The sequence below is a fragment of the Plectrocnemia conspersa genome, unplaced genomic scaffold (assembly GCF_051122295.1).
Source record: "Plectrocnemia conspersa isolate PC_06_02 unplaced genomic scaffold, ASM5112229v1 ptg000013l, whole genome shotgun sequence".
Lineage (NCBI taxonomy): Eukaryota > Metazoa > Arthropoda > Insecta > Trichoptera > Polycentropodidae > Plectrocnemia > Plectrocnemia conspersa.
Genome location: NW_028277177.1, coordinates 24,054,798 through 24,082,378, shown reverse-complemented (window position 1 = coordinate 24,082,378; position 27,581 = coordinate 24,054,798). Strand labels below are relative to the sequence as shown.

The 27,581-nt window shown below is 27.6% G+C and overlaps 2 protein-coding genes and 1 long non-coding RNA gene across 4 annotated transcripts in view; 2 read left to right on the top strand and 1 right to left on the bottom strand.

Moving 5' to 3' along the window:
- Positions 1-8,343, top strand: part of LOC148227656 (uncharacterized) — a 302,370-nt gene extending 294,027 nt beyond the window's left edge. The window contains exon 3 of the long non-coding RNA XR_015811857.1: positions 8,207-8,343. This is a non-coding gene — a long non-coding RNA (uncharacterized LOC148227656). The remainder of the gene's footprint in view (positions 1-8,206) is intronic.
- LOC148227652 (uncharacterized) overlaps positions 1-27,581 on the bottom strand; it is a 244,001-nt gene that overhangs the window by 47,673 nt on the left and 168,747 nt on the right. The window contains exons 3-4 of one of the 2 annotated variants that reach the window (XM_088201125.1): positions 13,000-13,220; positions 8,190-8,313 (exon numbers count right to left, since the gene is read on the bottom strand). In XM_088201125.1, the coding sequence (XP_088057251.1) occupies positions 8,190-8,313; positions 13,000-13,220 (345 nt within the window). Of the gene's footprint in view, positions 1-8,189; positions 8,329-12,999; positions 13,221-27,581 lie in introns of both variants that reach the window. The other variant, XM_088201124.1, reaches the window with a different exon arrangement.
- On the top strand, positions 23,130-24,961 carry LOC148227655 (hemolymph lipopolysaccharide-binding protein-like). Its single transcript, XM_088201128.1, has 3 exons — positions 23,130-23,304; positions 23,902-24,153; positions 24,220-24,961. The coding sequence occupies exons 1-3, from the start codon at positions 23,169-23,171 to the stop codon at positions 24,531-24,533; spliced, it is 702 nt and encodes a 233-aa protein (XP_088057254.1). The 5' UTR covers positions 23,130-23,168; the 3' UTR covers positions 24,534-24,961.

The following is a 27,581-nucleotide window of genomic DNA, read 5'->3' as shown; positions in this document are numbered from 1 at the left end:
TCCTGTTCTAATTTAGCTAATTAATCTACATGTAAACTACGATTTAAAATCATCTAAGATGCTCGTTTTTATTAAACGAAGCGCGTGTTATTTTAACAATTTATTAACGATTTGAATTTTGTGCGATACGTTAGCCTCGTAGCGTTCTCAAATACAGCTCTATTTTAAATTCTAGCAGTGATTAAAATTTTGTTATTTTTATAAAAGAAAGTATGGATTGAATTTGTATATAATTTATTATATTATTGTAGCGTGTTTTTAATTACTTTTTGACGCCTAGAGATTTTGAGCTACGAGCTGTAGAGTGTCTTAGAGAGTCACGATTGCGTCTTTTATTCTTAACTGTTGTGGCTAAGACGTCAGCGCTCAAGATCGCTTCCGAAAACCACGAGCCATCCAGCTCCTCTACAAGTTTCACAGAAGTTTTTAGCGATAGCTACAAGGATTTTATATTTGAGTAGCTGCACCAGCTTATTAAGACACTTCTAGGATCGGAAAAATATTATATGTACCGTGTTTTTGTGTATATAATGCGTTGAGGATATTAAAGGTGAGCTGAACAGTATGTTTAGAGGTAATCGACCAATAAGTTTAAGAATAATTACAGCAAACTAAGAAGAAACCTTAACCATATTTGTATTATTATTAATGCTTTAAAATAAAACTACATATTATTATTCTACACGCTTCATAAGTAAAACATATAATATTAATATTGTAAAATATTATACAATATTAATAAAATCTGAGCTGTAAAAGCAAGTTTAATAAAATGTAAATATTATTAGCATCCGTCGTTCGTTCGAAGTTTGGATGAAATAACTTGTTTATTATTTATTTATATTTTATCTATGAATATAACTTTTTTTTCTATATTTAATATCTATCGCAATCAAGTGGAGCCTTTGGCGTCTACATTCGCAGTTAATTTATTACACAACTTTTCGACGGGGTACAATGCCGGTTGTTTGGCAAAAGTATGATATTACATAAATGACTATCGTAAAGCAAAAGGAGGTCGAGAGCCAGACTTCTCTTATACCAAAAAAATGTAATTTTGCCGGTAATACCCGAAAAATAATATATAAAATATATTTACGATCTGGGCCCTATTTAAAGATTTTCAACGAAAAATCCCTCGGGATTTAAATAAGCACTTCCGCAAATATTATTTGCTCCTCTTTTTCTTGCATCATTACTGTGATTTTTTATGGAAATACACAAAAATATATGTATGTATGTGGGAAATGAGCGTTTGATGGAAAATGTATATTTTTTTGTTTAAAGGTTCAGACGTAAAAACGGGTTGGGTTTTTTTTTGACGGATATTGTCAGTGATGGATCAAAAATAACGTGGTGGTGTGCGGTGGGTCAAAAAGTATTTTGGGATTTTTTTGTGATAGAAGGAAATTCAATTCGAAGCTTTGACTTCAAATTGACAGTTTATTTCAGGGTATTGATTTTTTCTATACTATAAATATAGCAAGTAAAAACTATTTATGTTTTATTACTCTGACATTGTTTTGACTGAAAACCAAACTGAATTCACCATCTATTCATTTTATAGATATTTAAATATCTCATACATTGAAAAATAGGTAAGGTAATTAAAAATAAATGCTTATTTATTATTGCTTTGAGAAGCCATGAAAAACTAACATTACCATTTATGCAAATTCTTTAAACCGCAGAGCAATTAAATATAGATGCCTAATAAAGGGGTTAAACCTACATATATATTTTTAAAGTGTAATTTTTAAAATACAACATTCTTTCACATATGCCATCACCGTTCCATTAAAAAATTAAAACCCTTCAGTATGTACAAGGAATGTCTATATACATAAAATGTCCAGCTTATCCTACCATTTAATAGCATTTTACAAGCTCGCTAACGTGTTTTTCGTTAATGGCGTTGCATCGAACTGCATAGCAGGAATTCTCAGAGACTGCATAGGAATTTTTCTGGTGTTAAAATTTAACCGAGATATTAATAAGTAGGTTTGTGTTAAAGATATATTTCACAGCTAAAGCTTTCAACGAATTTGACAGAGCTTTTTTTAAACAACTTTTATTTATCGTCTTATGTCTTATGTCATTAAATATACAATAATATATTAATAAATTATATTTTTTTAATAAAATTGTAATATAGTAAAAAAAGTATACTATAACGTTAGAAAAACAAATCTAATCCTGAATCAATAAATTAAGGTCAATGATAACTACATTAAAAATTAAATAAATAGGTTTTTCATAAACCAAGATATCGAGTTCAACGATATAGAGTAATTAGTATTTAATTTAATGCATTTTATTTTTTTGGCTCAGACTTTCACAATTGCCAGATATTATTGTTGCTATTTTATTCTAAATCTGCAAGACTTTTATTTTATGACCTAATGTTACTAAATTATGATTAAGCTACTCAAAACATTGTTTTTTTTTTATTTATAGTTTTACTACAATCATTATATGCATATCTTATAATTTAACGTTAAAGCATTATTTCATTGGTAGTAAGAAATTTATTCACGCAGTAAAATATTAAATAATTTTTTATGGTCTAAGCAAAAACCTTTGTTGGAAAGCTGAAAGTTTTTTCAATATTTAAAATTAAAATGTAAATATATTTTCTTTGAAGAGAAAAATTCAATTACATTACTTCACTTGAAAAATTCGACAAATATCAAACAAAACACATTTTCATCAGTTTCGTGGAAGAACAGATTTGTTTCTTTTGTCATGAGAAAAATGGAAAATTTAATTTGTGAGTTGAATAATAATTTTTAAATCATTTCCGCAAGATAGCCATTGTGTTCTTTGTTTACAGCATGAATTTAAAAAAAAAATAATAAATTTTAGTAGATTTTTTTACATATTGATATATTTTTTTAATCCTTGACAGAAGCTTCAGGTTTCATTTTTTTATATTTATAAAAAAGCATTGTTTTAAAGTGAATGTAAATTATTAAAAAATATTTATTAAAAAAAAACCGTTCTACTTATTTATGCTTTCTGAATATATATTTGAGTTCCTGATTTATGAATAGTTTAATTAAGTAATATGCATTAAAAAAATTATGACTTAAAGATCATTTAAAATACTTATTGATAAGCAATATATAAACTTATGATTTTTAAATCTATCAAAAAACAAAACATGTATTCGTATTGTTTGTAATATTTTTTTTGTACTAAAATTACTGATGTTGTCGTCTTTTAATACCTTAAGTACGCGGAATTTTATTTGGTAATGATATAATAAATCTATAGTAGCTTCAATGAGCACTCGTAAATATATGAACAAAAGTATTTAAACTCTATATGACTTGCTAAGAGCATTACAAAAGACTCATAGACTAAATTTATATTTTTTATTAAAATACGAATAAAAAATATTTGTATTTTTTTTTGTAATATTTGTATCATTTTTTGAAAAAAAATAGCAAATACTGATAAATACAGATTAGGAAAATTGACAAGCTTTCACTGTTAGTTACATGTTTATTAGTAATAAAAGTTTATGTATAAAGAATCTAAGCTGCCTCAAAAAAAACGTATTATTTTCACCTCTAATAAATACTGCATATGTAGTTCAATAAATATGATTTGTATTTTTTTGCTACTACTGCTCTTAAACATATTAACTATTGTTTTAAATATATACAATTAAAAACAACACTTTTTGGACAAATCTGTATTTGATTACGAAAAAATGTTCCACTTTATCAACAACTGTATATTACATCTATTTGATTATGCTTTTGCGAGATTGTTATTTATTTATTTATTAAAATTATAACCATCGTGACCTGACAGGCAAACCTAATGCGTCACGATAGTCAAAAGTACTAATACATCATAATACATACAAATATAAACAAGACAAAACAACAGACACAAATCACCTCAACAGGTGTGCATTGTCCCATACGAACTGAACCAAAACTCCATAAGTGCAAGAGAAAATGTCAATATTACTATGGACAGAATTGAGCAGATAAATAGCCTTGGCCAGAGAAGAGTTGGCAAGTGCTCCAGTTCTACACTTAACAGGCAAGAATAGTGGACGCGACCGAGAACTATATCCACCTTCAGGAGCCCACATTTGAAGCCGCTCGAGCACTGAAGGATTGTCTACGATGCCCTTGAGCAATTTTCAGAAGTGTTTAATTACATAAACGCTTCTGCGAGTCAACAAAGAAACGTATCCCAGGGCTCCCAAAATAAAAGCACTGGGAAACAAGAACGGATAATACCCGTATTCCTTCAAGTATAAATATCGAAGAAATTTACGTTGTACTTTTTCTAGCTTCAATTCATTACATTGATTCATTACGCCTGGGATCCAAATGATGGAGCTAGTTTCTAGTATGCTGCGGAATAGAGTATCACAAAGAGTGCGCAATACTAAAGTATTCCTGAAGTAACGCGCATTTCTCAAGATAAAACCGAGCATTTTTAAGGATTTGCTATGAGTCTCTGCAATGTGCTGGCTAAATTTCCAACGTTCTTCGAAAGTCACTCCTAAATCCTTAGTTGAAGAAAACCTTTCCAAAAAATATCCTCCTAGATGGTATAAATATTTTGCCGGCGTTAATGACCTAGAAAATGAAATTGTGTGACATTTCTTTACACTGAAAGGCAATTGATTATAGCAAGCCCATTTCCATATAGAGTTGAGATCCTCCTGTAGGTCGAGGGAATCAGAAATCGAATGCATTTTCTTGTAAATTTTCAAGTCATCTGCATATAATAAAAAATCTGAATGCTCTATTTCTGTTTCTATGTCATTAATGAACAATAAAAACAACAATGGACCCAAATTGGATCCTTGAGGTACTCCAGTTATAATTTAACGTGTGAATAAAAGATTCATGGAAATAATTAAAGGGATTGAAAATATATCTAAGTATAATATTTTATTACTACTCTAAAACAGAAATAGTATATTTAAAATTAGAAGCATTTTCAAGTCAAATAAATTTGGACTGCTTCGCTCAGAATCAAATTAAAATGTTTCAAACGCATCGAATGTTCTGGGTGAAGACGTACGAAGGGATTTTGTTAACGGTGTTTCAAAAGACGTTTATGAAGTGTTAATTGGAATGTCAAAACGTACCTACTACGTAATTTCACTAGTTCACGGCGGTAATCAAATTAAAGAGAAATATTGCAACAATGTGCTCGTTAGAGCGTCGCGTCTCACGTACCTCACCTAAGGGCACGTTCACACTTAACGCGGTAATTACATCTCAAGCGCACTACAGTACCGTTCGTATATTTAAAATCGTTTCGAAATGGCGAACCTCGCCAATATCAGATCGAATAAAGTGGTTCATATATTTTATTATTTTTTAGAAAAATGTTTTTTTTTACAAAATTATATGTCATCAGCATGATAAGAGTTCTCATTTGAGACCTGTGTTGATATTCAAAGGGCAGGGGAATTTTTAAAAGATAATTGCAATGCAGGATTTAAGTCGCATCAAAAAAATCAAGATATTTTCAGTCCAAGGTCTCTCTTTATTTTTTATTTCTCAAAAAGTGAGACTTTTGATTTTCACTTTTTGATTTTCTCGAGAATTTTTGAGAAATTTTCATAATTAAAGATATATATTTCAAGAGCTTCATACATATTTATTAAATATATATGAAGTTCTGGTTGCGTTGGGTGTCAGAAAAAAAATGCTTTGAAGGGTCACAAAATGTATAGAGGTCCATGGTTAATAAGTTAAAAATAAATATAGTAGTAAATGTAATAAAGTCATACACATAAAGGTAAAGATCTACGAATCGATGACGTTTTTTTATTTTTATCGTATTTGGGAGAATAAAATTAGTGATTTTTATAATCACAAAAGAGATTATTAAAACCACCCAGATGGTTATGGCAAATAAATAAAAATATTTGTCCTGTCGCTTTATGGTAAATAACCTAAATATCCCTTTCACTTTCACTTTCTTAAGACATTCTCTAAAAATTCATTATCAATAAACGATTAAAATTTATTTCAAGGTGAATATACTAACTGTGGTGTAATTTTAAACTTAATTACTTTTTAAATTGCGATATATTCATAAAAAAATCATAATATTATACACGAATTAAGTATTTAAAATAATAATCGTATATCATTCTTAAGTACAACCTTGATAAAAAAAAATCTTAATATAAAAATATTAAGAAAAACCCCGCGCAAGTTATATGGCCATCCTTGGCGTAATTACCTCAAATGATTTACGTTTATTGTCTATTCTAATTTAATTATGTTATTAAATTTTGTAATATATCATAAAATATACGTTTTAAGTAATACTTTTATAATACAAATAAAGGGCTTTCAAAACCCTACACTATAACATTCTGTTGTAAATAACATACACGCACGGCAGAAGAAAAAAACATTAAGGAAGATTAGCCTTTGTTTAGCCAAGAAAATATTATTTTACAGTTGTGAAGCTGTGAAAGATGTAACACCAAGCTTTTTTTTTTAGTACATTATGTACTATGATTTTTAAAAATTATTACTACTTGAAAAATATTGATAAGATTGCTAGAAAATTTATTCTGTATTATTATACATATGATCTTTTGCTGGTTATGGGATTAAAAAATAAACATTGACGATTTTAAACATGAGAAAGGGTTGTAACTTTATATATAAATAAACAAACTAGATCATTTTTGCTTCGTCTTAAAAAAAATAAAGATCACTCTCATTAAAGAGTATGTAAAATGATAAGTTAAGCATTTTTATTTTGACGTCCTCAAAAATATTGCAAAAAGTTTAAGGATTATGAAATAAAACGAATATATTTTTTAATTAAATATTATTTTACGTACTATACATATTTTTTTGTACTAATTTATTAAATAAATTTATATTGGTAAAAACCGAAAAAATTACAGATCTCTTTGAATATTCGATTACTTCGTTAATGGTCGTCCAGAATCATTTTATTTTAATGTTATTTTTGTTTTTGATAAGTATGGTGTTTGTTAGTCTTAAACGCGTAGTTTGTGTTTGACAGCCGAGTATTAACAACGCGTATTGTCACGCCGAGCGCTTTCATTGTTTCCACAATAACCGAACAAAGAATTTGTTTTAAATATAGTTACAGCAGTAAAATATGACAAATATAAAGTAAGGTCTGTGATAAGAAATATATGCCCAAACGAAAAAATTATAAATAAATAAAAAAACGTTTCCAAGAGAACAGTAAAACAGAAAGGTCAGCGTTACAGGGAGTTGAAACACATATTCTAATTTAAAAAATAAAGCAACGTTCTCTGTTGAAAATATAAGAACAAAATACCAACATTGTTTTTTGTAATTGTTGGATCACAATTAGAGAGATTGCTGGATATGTTAATATCGCGTTCGGTTCATGCAAATATTTTTCTACTGACAATTTTAGCATACAATACTTGAAATTTCAACAAAAACCATACCATAAAAAATCATGTCGCTGACGACACAAAATTGCTTCATCGCGCCGTAACAGAAAAAAGAATATAATTGCATAATTATGACATTAGCCTTATCAGACGTGAATTTTAATTTTCGTCGAAAAAATATTTTATAAATATTTTAAAGGGGCATGAAAATGCTTATTTTTTTATTAGTACATTAAAGGGGCATGAAATTAATTTTTTTTCATTCTGAAATAATATCGAGTATTTTTAAATATTATATGAAAATAAATCGAAAATGGTTTTAAAAACGAGCAATAAAATTATTGTACATTGCAATGTGCACTTGATCTGAGGAGGTTAAAATAAAAAAAGCATAGCAAGTTTGATAACATTTTGAAGTTCTTTTTGTTTTTTTTTGAGAAGAATGGTTTATTTTACTACGAATTCTTACTACTATGGACAGTTTCACGTCATGAGGAAATCTAAAGTAAACGATCCGAATTGTGAGCAACTCGTTTGAAAATTAAACGAAAATTAGTATAAATTAAATATACTGGTAGAGCCACATAACATAGAATCTACATAAATGCATTAAAGGTTAACCTTATATTACGTCAGGTAAACTAATCTAAACATCCCTTTTCTTCCCTCATTCTCTCACTTGTGATCCATTCTTTCCTCTTTATCTTTATCTCTTTCATTAACTACTTGTCCTTTTATTATAACCTAATATTATAAAATATGTTAATATATAAATTGTACTTACATGGTCGACATTTGTAGGCAACCTCCACGTATTTCCTGACCCCTGGACAAGGATCTCCTCCAAAGGACTTGGGACTCGTCTGGAATTTGCACTGCCTTTTTTTCTGGCATGCCTCTACCACAGTCTGCAACAAGGAATACTGAACCGCTTCAGTCAGATCAGCTGAACCACGACGTCGGCCGAACGAATCGCGTTTGGGGTTAAATCTTGGGGATTAGTTCATGCACGGTGGTCGTGTTACAGATTAGATTTATTATTTTGAACGGACGATAACTGCTTTGATTTTATATTATAAAAAAAATATATTGATAAATTCGGTAAATAAGTGCCAAGCAACTGGACAATTAATTTGATAGTGACCTACACTGAGAGTTATTACAAATAGATTGATTTGGTTCATATCTCACATGAACTAATATCTTGTATCTGACATATTTGAGTAATTAATTATTATTTTAAAAATATTTCATATTCAAAGTAAAAAATTAAAAAAAATGTTATTGTGATAACTTCTTGTTTAGTTAACAAAGACACGATTAGTTACTTCTCCGTAATAAACACGTAATAATTTCCCCACAGAAACCCACAGTAACAATAAGCTGTATTAGAGTTTCTTCAAAGTTTAACAAGTTTAAATATGTACGAATGAAGATGGATGTATCTCAAGGGGAAGAGTTCGGTGTTATATTTTTCTCATTTGACTCTTTTCTATTTTTTATAGCAAAGAGAATGGAGAGATTCTGGCGGAATAATAATTGCGAGGGTGAAAGAGACAAAGAAGTACAAAAACGAGTTCTATTTTAAAACTTATATTTTTCACGATCATGACAAACTTTTAAAGAAAGGTTATGGATGGGTGTTTGCTTTGCGAAATTAACTATCACGAGGCATTATAATAGGCTATGCGAAATGAAAAATAGGACGCTAAAAGTTTTGATTAAATTTACACACAGCTGAAAGGTAAGCAAACTGGATAATTCCAAAGACGAAATTTACTTTGTAAATCGAACAAAGAAAAGAAAAAATCAAAGCAGTCGTTCGTACATATTTTTTTACTCATGCTCGCTATATTGTATAAGGAACAACGTGCAAGAAGAAACTCCTTTCACGAATAACGATTGTGATGTTTCCGTTTTTTTTATATATGTCAAAGTTCTTTTATTTTTTTATAAAAAATATCATACAATATTACTTAATTAAAAAAAATACACGAGAAACCTTATTTTTAAACATAATATATTTTATATGATTGTCACACAAAAATATTAAAAAGTTCTAAATAAATTTATTATTAGAGAAAATATATTTTTGTGTTATTTCATTTCGTTGCTATAAATAATTAATAACTTTAGAAATAACAATATTCTACGAACCTAAATAAAATAATTTAACAGATGTATATTTAATAATCTAAAGTTATTTATAATTAACTTATTTTAACAATAATAAATATTTTAAGGTAGACTTGTTTAAAATTATGTAGATAAATCAATATTTAACAAATAATTTTGTATTTTTTTAAAGCTACTTTTAGTTTAATTATCAAATTACAGTATCAATAGTGATATGTTACAAAACAAGCATATTATCGATCTATTAAAATAAAAATAACTATATATTACCATTTTATTATTTTGCCGACACACTATGATTGCAATATTAGCTAATTCAAACCACTTTTTTTGCTGTCATGTACGAGTACAAATGTTGACGATCACGTTGTTGGCAAGTTTAAAGTATTCCTCCCTGTCAATGGCTGCACGAAACAATTCTTTATTTACATTATCCAAGGATCTTTGAAGGTCGTCAACGTCCTCAGCAAACATTGTTGTGTCACCAGCATAATGAAAATTAGTAATTGTCTCTCCACAGATTTATTATCCCCGGAGTGCTTCTTTGAATAAATTGCAAAGAGAGAAAGAACACCTCTCTGCTTATAAATATATTCGGTTAAATATTTCTCTTTACTGCTGATTATTTCCAATACAGATTTTTGTATAGTTTTATATCTCTGTCATCTAGTTCAAAATAATTTAAGCACACTATAAGATGCTCATATTTTAGTAGATCAAATGCTTTTTCAAAATCTATGAAGCAACGTAAACAAATTCAGGTAGCAATTTCATGCCAAAGTGTACATAGACCTTTCCTAAATCCAAATTGTTCCTTGCTAATTACTTATTTGAAACGTGTTTAAATTCCTCCTAGTATATTTTTTTGAAGAATTTTCAGCGAATGTCTTATTAAGCTGATAAGTATAAAGTCGGTGAAGACGTTCGAATTGTTATTTTATGGTATTGTATAAATACAATATTAATCACAACCAATGATGGGGTAGTTTTTCAGAAAAGTATATTTTTTTGAGGAATTTCGTAAAATTGTTTAAATTTTTCAAAAGCTCTTCTGGTATCAAATCAAAACCGGTTGACTTTTTAGTTTAGTTTTTATTTACTATGGCCTTTATATGGTCCCTAAATACAAATTTTATGTACTTAGTTCATTCGTTTCTTTTTCACACAGGTTAGGTAATATTTTTAAGCAATGCTAATATTTTTTCAATTTACTTTAATGCTTTTTTTAATTTTTATGTAAGTTATACTTGTAGTATTTTGGTTGAACTGTTCTATTACATTGCATTTGTTAATTAAGTAGCTTTCTACGGTTTTTAAATATTATTTTTATAAGACGATGAATATTACTATGTTCGTATTTTATTAGTAAATATTATTAGTTCGTATTTTACCCTGTTATCCATTGTTGCTTTTTAACCGGCTCATTTTCCCAGTTGTTGTTCGTATATTTTCCTGTTTCGAATTTCTTTTTTAATTTTTGCTTAGTTGTTGATCATTGAAATATTGTTAAAAATATAAATTTAATCTTTTAATCAATATATTTATAAATTCAAGTATTATTATTTCGTTATTTAAAAGTTGTAGATCTAATTTATTTTTAATTGATAATTATTAAATACTTTAAAGCTTATTTTTTATATTGGCAATAAGAAGATTGTGATCAGAAGCCGCATCTGTACTAGTTAGAATTTTTGATAATTAAATACCTATTTAAAATATATTTTTAAATATTTTAAAATCAATTTGATTACGTAATATATTTATTATCCTTATAATTACCGATGAGGTTCATGTAGGTATAAATCTTGCACATGGTAAAATTAAATTAGTCGCTCTTCTCTTTTATTGCGATTTTTTATAATTTCTGCTACTTTACTTTGATCATAGTAGTATACTACTCTTAATATATAATATAATATAAATGTAGCATATTTTATGTTTTTTTTTGCAATTTCTTTATTAACTTTTCTGTAATTAAGTCAAATTTTAGTGTTTATTTGCGTTTCGATCCTTCATTATCGCTACTTTTATTTCTTGAACTTTAAACAACCGTTTTTTTGGGCTAAGGTGGAAAGTTATTTCAAGATATTCATGTAATTTTTTTCGGTTTCAGTCTGGGATACCAGAGAGTGATTTAAAAACAATTTCCAGATATGTATGTTCCAGCAAAACTTAATCATTCATTGCCCCATTACCCTCACTGTTGAAAATTGGTTGGTAATGTATTTAAGGTTGCTTTGTTTTTATTGTCGCTTTAGTCTGTTGTTTCCGTCGCAGATACATTTTTCTATGAAATATTTTTTTCCATATAAGCACCACAGTAACAAAGAAGGATCAACTTCCGCTGTACACTCGCTGCCACGCCATCTACTAGACCTTTGAGGACCTTCAACGGACATCATCCCTGTGCCAGCTTCTCCACCACTGCTCGGAGAAAACATATCGCCATTAATCGTCTGTCGCAATTGTAATATAATCTTACTGGCTATGTAATCACCCCCTTAAAAGTTCAAGGTTGCTTAATTAACCTGCTTGAAATATCCCACATTTTGAGCTTTTAGTTCTTTGCATCCATATCCCATTTAACTCGTCATGATGGTTGTTTTCCAAATATTATTACAGTGGTTTATCTTATCTGTACAATTATTACACAGCCATACTGCTGATAAAACTCCGCCTGTGAATGTCTGTTTTCAACCCTTATCGATGTCGATCATCTTAAGCATTGGAACAGTACTGTTTAGTGATGCTGCGCCCTACCAGGAATTGCTCTCGGAGTGACCTTCTTCTAAATAAGTTCTTATCTTTTTTAATATAAGTTGTCTTCTAAGACTAATCAGACTGATCTCTCCAGATTTAATTTCAGAGTTGTATTCTCCTATTAAGGTGGTGTTTCAACACTGTCGAGTCCTTTTAAGAATGATTGACGAATCTCTTTAAGTCGATTCAAACTTAGCTAAGATAAAAGGCAAGTTTGTGTTTTGCATATATATATATATATATATATATATATATATATATATATATATATATATATATATATATATATATATATATATATATATATATATATATATATATATATATATATATATATATATATATATATATATATATATATATATATATATATATATTGTTTATTCCTATTTTTATATGTTTAAAAAAATATTCATAATGTTACGATTTAAAATTTTTATTAAAAGTAATATTTTTTTAGTATAGACCACTATTAATTCCACTGCCACAAATGGAATAAATTTTACTCGAATAAAAAATTATGGCTCATTTATTTTATGAATAATTATGTATGCTCATGTACTCTCTATTTTTCTTATTTCGCCAAGGCCACGATATGACTTTAATAAAAACATATATTAGAATGCCTAATAAATTATTGTATGATATAATCACATCACAATCGTTACTCTTCTGATCCTTAACCTTGTAGTACAGACCTGTAACGCGCTCGGCCACAGGCACGTGCTGTTCCCCACTATCTCCACGATGGTAGGCGTGTATTGAGCCAGCTCGGTGGCACAGAGGTTCTGCGACGGGGTCGATTTGCCGTACTGCGCCAGCTGGATGGAGATCGAAGTGCCCCTCGGACACTTGAGGGTCATGATTTCCTCGTCGCACGCAGCCTCCTGGTATGTCCTCAGGGTGCCGGATAGCAGAGCTGGTGTCCGAAAAAAAATCCATCATTCCCCCAAAAAAAGTTGGTGAAATTTTTAATTGGGTTGTGTTGTAGGTTGGAAAACAGCGGAACATGAAACAAGAGAAAAACTTTCATTAGTGGATGTTTGAATATATAATACATTGTGTATTGGATATGCTTTATATATAATATAATTTTTTTTTTAATTAAAATAATAAGGTATTTAAAATATATTTTATTGTTCATCAGCAAATGATATCTTTATATATATATAAAACTTTTCATGCCTTTTCTCTGCGGTAATTTTTGCATTGTGAAAAACATCTTAAGGTGCATATTCAAATTATTGGTCTCTTATTTTTGTTTTATCCCCGCAAAAAACAGATGATCTGCTAATGTAAAGATATGCAGAAGGGAGCGCGGTTATTGAAACAACTGATGTAAGAGTAATACTGTGATGAAAATAAGAGCCAAGCCTTTGATTCAGTACCTACTAGAGATTCTGAAGTCTCGGATTTTTTTAATTCCTGGAACTCAAAACCAAAATTTTTGATGTAAAGGATTCGAGACTTTGATTATTTTTCGTTTAAATCATAGAAAAAATTTGTATAAAAAAATAACTCATATTATTTGTGGACAAATATAGGTACGATAAAAAACATTTATTGCAACTAATTAAAAATATTTTATTCGATATTTATTTAAATGTTATTTAAGACATTTTTTTAATCGAGATTATTGTATCTATATTATGAAAAAATCTTTAACTTTTGTAAGACAAAATATGTTGTTAAAAACACCGAGGCATTTAAAGATGAATCACATAGCTGTATTTATTTTAAATACATTGTGTACACAATTTATAGGATTTGTTTATATACATAAAATTTACTTGGAGATAAATGTAAAATAGTAAATATTTTTAATAATATTTAATGTAAATTATTTATATGAATTTAATACCTTATCAAAGTGAATATTTCTGACCACAATCTATTTGTCTCAAGCATGAGGTTGAAGTTCAAAACTTAAATCAAATCAAAAACTTAATAACTTAAATTGACCCCGCAAATAAAAGAATTTGGCAAGGTTAATATAGATAATGTGTGTCACTTAAAAATAAATTCAGAGGACACAAACACATCTTGGAAACAGATTAAAAAAATATAATTGAGAAAAAAAAAGCTTGAAACATGGATAAGAGAAGATTGGATGCGTTCGAAAAAAATACCCCAGAGAGTGAAACAAAAAAAAAGATTTTATTTAAGGAGAAATGTTTATTAAAGAAAGACTTTTAACAAACAGATTAACCGATTTACATTAACATATCACTCGCGGAATTTTATTTGCTTCGGGAATTCACATAAAATGTTTTTTCTTTAAAATGAAATTTATACGAATAATTCTTAATGATTTACAGCCGATGCAATTTTAAGATCAAGGAATAGTTTAAAATACAATTAATTATGAGCTGCATTAAGAAAAGGCGATTCAAAATGGACAATGAATAACACTAAGAAAACATTGTTTGACAATATAAGTTTTATTATCAACTCAATGAATTATCAATCAATATATCAATTTCTTATCTTAAATGTCAAAGTTAATTTTTTATATTTGCTACAACTTTCCTCTTAATTAACTTAATTAGCTGGTTTGATTTAACATTGACCTTTAATGATTGTTTGTTATTAATAAATGTTACATTATATTTTTTTTGACAACAAGCTACTTATTTGCTCATTAAATTTTAATAAAATCAAAGATGAATGGAAATATGTATAAAATTACCACATTATTTAAATATCGTATTTTAAAAGTAAACCAAAGTTAATTAAAGCAAATATTATAATAAGGAGCTAAAATTATTTTTATTATAATGTAATTTGTGTTAACTTATGTGATTGAATTATTAACTAAATAATTACATATAAAGATACAAATCTATTAGATAAGAAATATTTATTAATTAAAAAATATTTTGCAACAGATTATTTTAACATTGATTATATTAACAGTTATTTTTTAAAATAATTTTATAATTGATATATACAATTAAATTTTATAAAATTTAGTTAACGTTACTATGTGTGCATGTGCACGATATTATATTTACCATTTTTTGTTCAATGGTTAACTCTATGTCAGCGTTGGCGAATGTTTATTTTATAGTAATTTTAATGTTTAAATTAGAGTTTTATTTCTTTTAATTTACTAAATTACTCAGTGCTAATATCTGACACCCCTGACATGTATTTGCAATTTAAAAATTTGTTTCTGACTGCCAGAAAAAAAGTAAGCCATCGTTGCTCTATGTAATTGCTTTTTAGTAAAAAATGTAAGATTTGTTAAAGATTTTTTAGATGAAAATGAATCGTTTTTAACGGTTTAATTCTTTGTAAGAAATTCAATTTTTAACGCAATAAAATAAATACATAGATCAAATCTTAAACGATGCAATGAAAAATCTGCGTGAGAGCAAAATAATTTTAGGCTATTTAAAAACTGGGTAAAAATATTAAACTCATTTATAACGTTTAATACTATATTTGTGTAATATTTCAAAAGTCTAATAGGTTAAATTAAATAATTCCTGACATCATATATACAGTAGAAGCAAATCATGATTTAAAACAAAAACGTTTGTTAGACATTGTAAAACTGTGTGGTATATGATTTATATTTTTATTTAGATATAGCTCAGTTATTTTTTTGTAGTAGACATTAAAAAAATCTGAATTGCCTTAGATATTATTTAAAGCAACGCCACTTTATGTTTAAATATTCCGAAACATATATTAATAATGAAGTTATTATTTTTCTAATGGGAAGTTATTCACAAAAATATATAGCAGTCTAATTAAAAAATAACACATTCCAAATGAAAACAGTAATGTTGGCAAATCAAGAAAAATATAGCGCTACTAAGGATTTATCCGGATCCATCAAAATCACTTGCAACCCTTGGTACACCGTTGTTTTCAGCTCTCGATAAAACCCTTTGCCTCGTCAAATTATAAACTCCTGATGATGTTTGCTTGTCCAATCAATCATAATGGATTACTGAAATAATTAGGTCATCTCAGTAATGACGAAACTGAAGCAAGTCCAAGTATCGATCGTCTTCACCTAGAATATGACAAGCTCGTTAACAATTTCTGCCATGCCTCTCAACAAAAGGAGAGGGTCTTTCTCTGCTTCCTTGTGATATATTATATCGTTAATCGGCCTTTGACACGTGAACGTCTCATTTGAGGGTTGCCCTTTTTTCTTCATACCACCCACCGGTATGTAATACGTACATAATTAACGCACAACGTTTCTTAGAATATTGCGAGCAATAACGGATTTTTATTGTAATCGTATATAATATTGTGCGGGGATAAAGAAGGGTACTTGAAGCACTATTTCCTTCAGGAAATATTCTCTCACAACATTTATTGAAATTAATGCATTTCGCTAACGCGGAATTAATTTCGTGATGGTTCTCCCTCAAAGAGGTGTGGGGACTACGGAGAGACTATTTCAAAGGTTTATGCCATGGAAACGATATTATTATTTTTTTGGCTGAAGTGAAAAAATACTAGTCATTGTTAGGCGATTATTCAAAAATATATTTTTAACGTCATTGTGACGTTTTTAAAGTTAGCGAGGGTAAGTTTTATATTTTTATTATGGTGTAATGAATTCATAAAAGTCAAAAAAATCTTAATAAGATAAAATAAATTTATATATCGATACACAAAGGTGAATTATTTTTAGCTTCTTATAAACCATACAAATGTTGAATCTTAAAATAGGAAAAATTAAACACAAAAGACAATTTATATTATTCATCAATAAAACTTTAAAATAAACAATTTTAATTGAGTAACGATATCTTAGAGCCATATCCAAGGGCTTAATTTAACTGCATCAAAAATATTGATTTGTGCTTATTCATAAATAATAAAAATAGAGGCATACAATATTTATAATGAATAATACATGTAAAACTCAGTATTGTTGTGAATAAATTAACTAATAACCTCTCGCTTACGTTGCATTTATTTTCAATTTTATACACTGATTTTTTGTGTGTATTTGCTCGGCTTTCAAGAAATATTACATTAAACCAATTTGCTAAGTTGCTTTCTTTATATTATCATACATAAAACGCGAATATATCAAGTTAATGTTCCTGTTTAACGTTTCAAAATAATTTCTAGAAAAAATGATAATGCTATCTAGACCTCGACTTGTTAAACTATTTGCTTCAACGTAGAAGGTTTTCTTTGTGCTTGTTAGCCAATTTTTTACGGCGTGTTTTGGTTGTGTATGTTTACATTGTTCAAGGGCTGACGGAAGGGCTTTTTCATCGTAATTGTTACAATGGTTTCCTGTGTGTGACAATGACAAAGGGAGACGGAATTAAGTTAGCGACACTACAAGAACCGTGCACGCATATATCGGATTCTCGATAAGAAATGATTAAATTTAGGATTGTCGTGTCGGTCAAAAGGAAACCTTTTGGACTGGTAAATGTATTATATAATTAACGTAATAAATAAATATATATCTTTATATGTTATAGTTTATGTCTTAGACGGAATTGAATACGGCACTTAGTTTTGGGAGATGAAAGGGCTTTAACATTTTTTTTGTCATTCAAAATTAAGACAATAAAAAAATCGTTTAAAATATAATACCCTACTATTTCACCGCTTAAAATTAAAAATGGCATAGCGAAAAGTAGCTAGCTAGTGTTTTTTAATGTCCTATACGTTGACAAAAAAAAACGTAAATCAATGATAGATAATGATGGAAAATAACGCAATACCACTTTAAATAAGTTACGTTAGAATAACAAATTTCCTTAGCTAGATAGATATTTTATTTAAAAAACCTTCCTTTTATTCACTACTTATCTAAAATAATATGAAGTAAGTGGGAACATCTGGGGTTTTTACATCCAAGTAGCTACTTAGTCGCGAATAACAATGGTAATTTAATCAATGTCGAATGTACTGTCTAAGGCACGTCTTCTCATACTACTACTTTTTATGCTATTGATATCTCTCTTTCATTGCGTGATGTGCACTATTTAAAGTAGTTGATAATGCTGTAGTGAAGAAAATATTTTTTCGTTGTTCAAGTGGTTGTTATAGTGACCTCTGAATTGTGACTAGATAGGTGGTTGAAAACCCCTACACAGTAATGGGAGAAAAAAGGTTTAAATCTGATTAAGTTGTGCAGTATGGTTTGAGACGTGCCTATGCAATTTATAAGCATTGGAAAACTTAAAAAATGCCATAGAGAGTATGAACGAATATTTTAAGATGAAAAAATAGGTATTTATTTTATTCACGCTCTTATATGAATTTATTATTTTTTTTATTTATGCAGCAAGCGTGTGTAATTTATCATGATATAAGTTATAATATAAACTAAGCTTAAACATTTTCTTTTATATCCGGCAGATAAAAAAATACTATCGTATTGTTCCTGACGCATATAAAACACGTAGAGTTTTTTTCTCGTGGATCTTGATTTTCGCCACCAAGCATGGAAATAAACAAGAAAAAGTAGAGATGTAGAGAGAACCGGGCACGTCATCGATATTCCTACCCGGAGTGGTCCTTAAGGTATAACCGGGTAAATTATGGGCAGCCAGGGATCGCACAGGGTCGTGATTGTGTATCGGTGGCACGTACCGTGGATTACCGAAACCGAAAAGTTGCACGGGCGCCCGGGTTTAGGGGGCGATGAGTTATCCAATCATAACGAGCGGTAGACATTCTTCTGCGACCCCAGACTCTTTCGTGTTTTCTGCGGAGTGTGTGGCTATTATTTTTTCCGCAAACCATAAAAATAGACGCCGTTTACAAGGGGCCGATATAAATGTGTATTTACCGATAAAGTTTTCCACGGCAAGAATTACAATGTATCGGTGTTTATGTGCTTGTGAAAGTACTATACCGCATATAAAGTTGGGTGAACGGTAGATTTTTGGTAATCTTTATATAAGTAACGTACTTTATTTGATTTTGTGACGAATGAATTTCATATTACAATAAAAATAATTTTCATGTCAGTATTACATTTTAATATAACAAACTGTTACGTGGGTGGTAAAAATTAAAATAAATAATTTAATTTATATTATTGTAGTGTGGAAAATTTATATTTTTGTTGTTTCAGTGCTCGTTATGGTGACCTCTAAATGTGACTAATAGCGCAAGTTATTAATAAACATTTCAGGGTGATGAAAGAAAAAAAAATTAGCAAAAATAATCAAAATCTTTTCTTGTAAGTATAATAATTTATTACCTTCTAAAAACTATACTGTTATATTATGCTTAGTTTTTTTATCAATTTCATCTTATTTAACGATATTTAAGAGCTTTTATTATAAAATATACCCGCAATGAAATTATGTTCTATTTTAATTAAGGGCAAAGTAAATTAACGACGACAGGTAACCCTTTAGCTCCAACGGGTTAAAGTGGCGCCGATCTGATTTATAGTGATTCTGCTTCACGGAGCACGCTGTATAAATTAAAACGCGTAATAGTGAAATAAATCAAGGGCCGGATATGAGAATCAATCTAGATAGATGAAAATATTTTAAATTGCTTGAAATGCTTTAGTCACGCTTCCAGTTATAAATCACATTCATCAATCAGTAAAATATTATTATTATTATAAAACTTAAATAAATATGTATATTTCTGAGACAATTTAATATTCCTGAGTATTTTACATTTCGGTTAAGTAAAATCAATATGATGTAGTTTTTTCATATTAAATAAATTAAATACTCAGTTATTACTTAACTTTAGCAAATGAAGTAAATCAATACTTATTAAACTAACGTTTTAATACTAACTAACCACCATGACTTTTGTGCTAAATATTCTATTAATATTTTTAATGTATTTTATTAATAACATAATCGGTAATTTTTAATGGATTTTTGTTTCATATTTACCTTTATTAGGAAAATGTTATTACTGCTGAAAAAAATGCAATGTAGCAATAAACTTAATTAAATCCATTAAATCAGTATTAAGCTTGGTAATAAAACATTTTATCAGATTTTCAAAATAACTGTTGTTGGTATTTTGATTATTTTTATAACATTGTATCTAGTTGCCGTCTATAAAAACAGAAAATTAAATTTTGTATCTTTAGCAGCAGTATTGATGAAAATGAATGGCGAATTTTGGATGTGAACAACAAATTGATATACACAGATTCAATGCGGGCTAATTTTTTTCTCACTGATTCGTCCAAATCAGAGAGAAATTTATCTTTATTACGTATATTATGATGTATTGAATATACGGATGACAACCTCGAACGCGTCCTAATTATTTTTTAAAATCGGAATTCTTATCAAAATCCTTTCGAAAAGATGTTCATAAAATTGAATAGTAGTGACATGTAATAAAATTAATCGCTCTTGTAACTTGAAAGAACTTTTTTGTGACTTGCTTAAATGGCTATTTTCATTACTACAGTGTTTTATGTTACTTTTTATAAATTTATTTTCTATCATTATTTTTAATATTAAAGTATTAAGAAAAGTTGTCACGAAAATATTTTCTGAAAACTAATCTAGGAATGAATTTTGCAAAATCACATATGAGAAGTAATTAAAACTAAGTAGGGATTATTTTGATGATACTAATTAATTGCCTGAGGGATACTAATTAATTGCCTGACGGATACCCAAATAATAAAATTACAAAATTAATTGCTTTGGACGGTTTTCTTCGAATTTGATGACAATTAAGTAAAGTATAAAACTTTGAGTTTAGGCAATTTATTCATTAGTTTGCTTTTGCTCTTATTATGTGTCCGTGCTTGATTTATAGTAAAATTTCTTCTTCATCTGTCAGGACTACATCAAGATTAAATATCGACCATTACACTTTCCTGGACCACAACTATAATCAAGCTTTAAAAAAAAACATTGCATAAGGTAGGATTATTTAATATTCACGCTAGGGATTAATTTTATTACATATCCCTACTATTATGTTTTATGAAAATCGCTTAGAACGGATTTATGAGAAAATGGCGTTTTTAAGTTGTCATCATTGTATATAATAAAAATATACTTTAGGCGCAAATTTACGAATGCTGTTGTCGGTAAAGAACAATTCACAAATCATAGAAAAAATTTAACTTTCATAGAATTTGTGTCCACAGGAATTTTTATTTGTTGATAACATTCAAAATTTGCCATTTATTTTCAGTCCTAATTAATCTTTATTTAACATTTATTTTTTTGAATTTAAAGAAATCATAAAAATAATCAAAGTACTAACAACGGTTATTTATTATAGAAAAGCTAATAAATAGTTTAAAAAAGTAAAAAATAATGAAGTAAATAAAAGATGGTTAAAATTTTAACAATCCAAATGCCTACCCCATTTTTTTTAATATAAATATAAAAATATTTTTTTATATTTATATTAAATGAAATAAACTGTGTGCACAAAAATGCAGTCCGGGAAGATCGTTCCAGCAAAAAACTTTCCGTAAAACTTTTGTCCGGAAAAATCTTGCGTGGCATAATCTCCAAACCCTCAAATATAAAAGAGAAAGAAAGAGTTTTTTAAAAAAAATCTGCAAAAATAAGAGATTTCATGAGTAGGGAAAAATAATCATACTAAAAAAATGTAATGAATGTAAAAAATTGTAAACCTTTATATGAACAAACACATAAACTGACAGAATCCCCAAATAAGGTGTTTTAGAAGTATCGTAATTTTGTGGATAAATGGTTAGAAAAATGCTGTAAACTTTAGTTAAAGCGTTTTTCTAGTATAAACAATATGTAAATTCATTAGTTTCATCAATAAATATAGAATGATTGACAGCGTTTTTAAATTAAACACTAACAATTTTTATATAAAAAATCTGATTGATAAGTGTGTTTCTTAAAATAAATTAAAAAGCACACACTTATCAATCCATTGATTAGTGTATAATTGATATACGCTGTCAATCAATCGATGGATTTTGAGAAGATTATTGAATACACATATAATTTTTACTAGAAAAACGCTTTAACAAAAGTTTGAAACGTTTTTCTGCCTATATTATCCACAAATTCTTAAGAATTAAACGATCTTTGTTTGACCTCTGTAAGCGATAAGCACAGACGGCTGTGTATTAAAATATTTCTATTTATCTTTAACCCGGTGTGACTTGTACTAATTATACATGATTATTTGCTTCACTGTAATTAAGACAATATACTACATACATATATGATGGAAAAGCTGTGTATATATATTCACAAATATATTATTTTAAAAATATATTAATTTAACAATTTTAAGTAACGCCTGGTTTTTATAGTATTTTCATAGTAATAAAAAGGTCAAATCAGTCATATATAACAAGAAAATTCAGAATGATAATACAGTTATCATTGGACTATTGTGAGCGAAGCTTAAATATTTGTTAAATTATTATTAACATATTTAACGAATATCATGAATTTAAAGTATACTTTCTTGATATTTACAATGTTTTTTATAAACAGTATTATCGGTAAATACTAAGCAAATGCATAGATATTCAAAATTGTTTCAATCATTCTGTTTTAAAATTAAAATTGCATTTTAGCTTACACCTATTATCCAGAAATTGGAATGTATTACAAAGCATACAATAAGAAAATTGGGTGGTATGATGCTGTAAAAATGTGCGAAGCTGAAGGTGCTTCATTAGCAATGCCAAGAAATACACTCGAAGTGAATGTCTTGCTTAGTTTAATTTCTTATCCGTTCCTAAAGACCGTTACAAAAGTTCACCACTATTTATGGTATGATTTTACTAATATAATATTGTTTTTAATGTATCGTTGATAAAAATTACGTTAAAATAACAGAAAATGTTTAATTTTTAGGAGAAGATTTACAATATTACTATAATTTATGGGATGCTAAGCAACCTAATGAAGGAGTAGGAATGTGTGGATATTTAAGTAGAGTAGGAAAATTACACGATAAAAATTGTAATTCAACCTACCCATTCGTTTGTGAGAAAGAAACAGCTAAAAGAAAAATACCCTTTACTGATCTCAATTGCCAAATAAATGATACAGGTAACTGAAATAAAGTAAAAATATACTGATTTATGTTATCATTTATAAATAAGTATTTATTAAAAATTTATTTACTTAAAAAAATAATATTTATTAATATAATAATAATTGCTAATTACTATATAATTGCTTAGCATTTATATTTTAAAAAGCGACAAATAATGTATTGAAATTATCTACAAAAATGTTTATTGGCGAATAAAATATTCTTTTACACTCGATAGCATATTTCTTAAATAATCATTTTTGCAAATTCAAAAGCCATTCTTATCATTTAAATAATAAAATAATCTACATTTCCAAAAAATATTATGTAAAAATTTTGTACGATATAATTGTGAGTTCGTTATTAATTATTTACTAAAATAGATCTTTACAGCTAACAAAATTAAAATAATAGATGACTTAACTATAACATGTCCAATTTCATGTTTATTGAATATTTTACAGTTACAAAAAAAATGTATTTTTTAAGTTGCTAATATTAAGAATAACTTGTTTAAAGTATTTTTGAAATATTTTTTAATATTTTTCTTATAAATATATATCTTGTTATAGACAATAATCTAGTTGATTTAATAATATTTAAATATGTAGAATACAGATATGCTGCTGAAGTAGAAAAATGCTATAAAATTCACATGAATCCAGAAATTTTTATTACTGCTGAAAAAATATGTAGAACTGAAGGAGGGCATTTGGCTATCATAAGAAATTTACACGAAGAAATGTTCTTGTCTAGTATGTTTCAAGAACCAAAGTATACTAGTATTAATGTAAAATATCCAGATAGGGCTTATATTGGAGTACACGAAAATTTTGAAAAAGGGTATTTTAGAACAGTTACCAGTAAGTCTATAAACTATCTCTCTTGGTGTTTATTAATTTAATTGTAATAAATATTAATATTTTCAGATGAATTATTCAGCAATGTTAACTACGCTCACTGGGATTCAAAAAAGGTCATAGTAGCCGCAGATAACTGCGTTTCAATGAATAAAGATGGTTTGCTTCTTCATTTTCCATGCGAGGTTCCGGGATTTTACATATGTGAACAGCCATCTCTCAAAGTCCCGAAATCAAACATTCCCGAAATTTCAAATCCTGACATTCAAAAGACATGGTCTAATGATTTTAAGAGGGGTCAGGAAACTATTAACCTTAACATAGTGGTTAATGTGAAACACGACATTCCTGAAACAAATATCGAAATAAATAATCACAATTAAATATATTTTTTTGCAACATTTTATCGTTAATAAAAATATTCACTATTTTATCATAGTGAATCACAATTTAATAATTAATTAAAATTATTTCCATATTTTTTTTGTTAAATTATCGCAATATTATTTATATAAAAAAATATTGCAACTAAAAAATATCAGTGATAATATACTATGAAATTTATTTTGTAAGATATTTTTGGTAGTTTCTAGCCTGTACACATAAATAAAATAATAAGTATATAAAAAATAAATAAAAAAATTTTAAATATTTTTTTTGCTACTTTTTTTGGTAATAATGTATATTTATTCGTAATAAGATACTACGATATACATACAAATTTAAAATCCTTAGTTATCTCTTGTGGGGCTTATACATCTAGATCTGTATATAAGTAAAATGTTTTTTTTTGTTAAAATTAAATTTGACGTATTATTATTCCGATGATTGATTGTTTTATATTTATTTAATTTAAGATCTAAAGTAAAAATTTCTAGCATAGCTTCGATATCATAGAAATGAAGAAGTCTTAAAATGTTTATAAGCTGTTCAATATAAATTGTAGGTAAATAAATATTTTACGCTATACATGTTTCAAAAGGTAAAATAATAAATTAAATATAGTAGGTATAAAAATAATGGATTAATAAATATTGTTTTAGGAATAAAATATGTTGACTTTGGCAATGTACATATATCAATATAAATTAGGACTTTAAAGTGTTAAAGATTACCTCGAAAAACTTATATGCGAGAACTTAATTTCGGTTCTAGGAGGCCCTTTTATATGTTTTATACACTCAGCTATGTGCCTATCGCACCGCTGTTTTACAAATATTTAAACCAAGCCCACTGTAAGAAGGCGTTCCTTAAAGCCCTGACGGCGTCATCATCCTTGTTGGAAAGCTCTTAAAAAATATTTCAGGTCAGGTATTGGCATTTTGAATAGCAGCAATATTGTAACACAATGTGAAGTAATATTCCTCGATGTCGAAATCGCTCTTATTACATTTCTAATGCAAAAGATGAAGCATTTACGCGACTTTTAGAAAATTATTTTTCAAGACGCAAAATTAGTATCCGATATTTTAGGATCAGAGAAAATAAAAGAAAAGTTGTTGAAAGCGAAAAACGTTTCAAGATTTTTATAATTTTTCCTGCTTTAGATATTATCATTAGCGATTTGAAGCAGCTATTAAAGTAAAGAAACTGTTTTCAGCAATTTTCTATATTCAAAATTTAAATGATAACCAAATTTCAACGAAACAAGCAACATTAATAAATCTTCTTGTAAAGAATTACCAGACAATTTAATAAAATAACTTCTTTATTTGAAAGAAAATCATGATACTTTCAACGCTGAAAAAATCAGTTGAAATTTAATTTTTGAGAAACAATTGAATATTTGTAAATATATGCATTGCCCTAAAATTAATTTGCATAATTTCAGTCATTGTTTCGATGGCGGAAATATCTTTCAGTAGATTAAGGTATTTACTGAAAATGAGGCTGAGGAATTCAATGACACAAAAATAGATCAATGATTTATCGGTCTTGTGCATTGAAAATGATTTAGCTAAGAAAATAGATTTTAGTGAAGTGATTGAATAGTTTGCGTCGAAAATATCGAGATATTGTATTTTTAAACAATTAACAAACACCTATATATTATATATAATTTGTAAATAAAAATGTAAATGAAAATGTAAATAATTGTATAAATATTTTTTCTAATAATTATGTGAATAAAGACATAAATGATTGTGTTAATAAAAACGTAACTAATTGTGTAAATAAAAATGTAAATTATTATTAAATAATTATGGTTATTGTATATATTATTTCAATTTATGTAAATTAAATTATGTTTAAAAATAAAAGCAAAAATAGTTAATTTAAAACTTGCACCGGCTCACGCGGAAACGAAAATTTTATTTTGATTTTGCTTAATTAATTACATTTAAATTACTAAATTTTTCTATTTCAAATAAAAGTAAATAGTGTAACTATTTAGTTACAAAAATGACATTTCGGTGTCCCGATAAACATTGGCCTGGAGGCCAAATTAGGATGTGGGGGCAATGACAAAATCCTCAATTAAAGCTTCTTAGAAATATATGTTAAACGCAAGTTATGCAATATTTATTTTAGAAATACACTAATTTTAATTTTTTGAAATTATTATATATACTGATCGTTCATACTTCCAAAACACTTTGAAGCATATTTGATACTATCTTATCTGTAAAATTCTATAAATATAGCAGTTATTGTAAACGATAATGAGCACAGACGGCCGTGTATTATATAATTTTTAATTATAAATTTCTTTAACCCGGTGTGACTCGCGATAATTATACATGATTACTCACTTATTATTTATTCTTTACCTAACTGAAATTTTGACAATAAATTATATATTTTTTGAAGTAGAGATTTTGTGATACCTAACGATCATTAAAAATATTTTTTTATCCAAAAAGAGAATAAAAAAGATTATGGAAAAGTTATAAAAATGTATCAACAGCCAAACTGATTTTTTAATAAATGTGATATAACTATTTAAAAAAAATATATAAATAATAATTTACATAATTTGTATGTTGCAAATAAACAAGAGGGAAAAATACATACTGTAAGAACTGGATCATTGAGGGTGAAGTTAAAAAATTTGTCCTAATAATATTTTAATATAAAACCAGTATTATAAATTATAAATATATTTTTAATGAATAAGGACTATAGCATTGTTTAGGCATATTTAAAGTTTATAGTTAAAATGCTCGTAAAATTAATATTCTAGTTTAATTTAAGTCTGTATCGATTTATATTTTCAGATGGTCTTGCATTTTTATACAATAAGATTTTTTTAAGGTTACTTTATTTGAATAAAAAATCCTTGCTTTCTAAATACCACATAAGAGATATTTTCATCACATAGATGGGAACAAATAGGGATGCGATAAATGATGGGAAAACTGAAATGTACAAATGTATGTAGACGATTTAGTAAACAACAATTTTTCTCAACTATTGTCACACACGAATAT

What these genes read in the sequence shown, in the direction of transcription:
- LOC148227655 (XM_088201128.1), top strand. Translation starts at nt 23,169, where the DNA reads ATGTGTGGATATTTAAGTAGAGTAGGAAAATTACACGATAAAAATTGT. An exon ending in TTGCCAAATAAATGATACAG is followed by an intron (nt 23,305 to 23,901) that starts GTAACTGAAATA and finishes TTAAATATGTAG; the next exon opens with AATACAGATATGCTGCTGAA. An exon ending in GTATTTTAGAACAGTTACCA is followed by an intron (nt 24,154 to 24,219) that starts GTAAGTCTATAA and finishes TAATATTTTCAG; the next exon opens with ATGAATTATTCAGCAATGTT.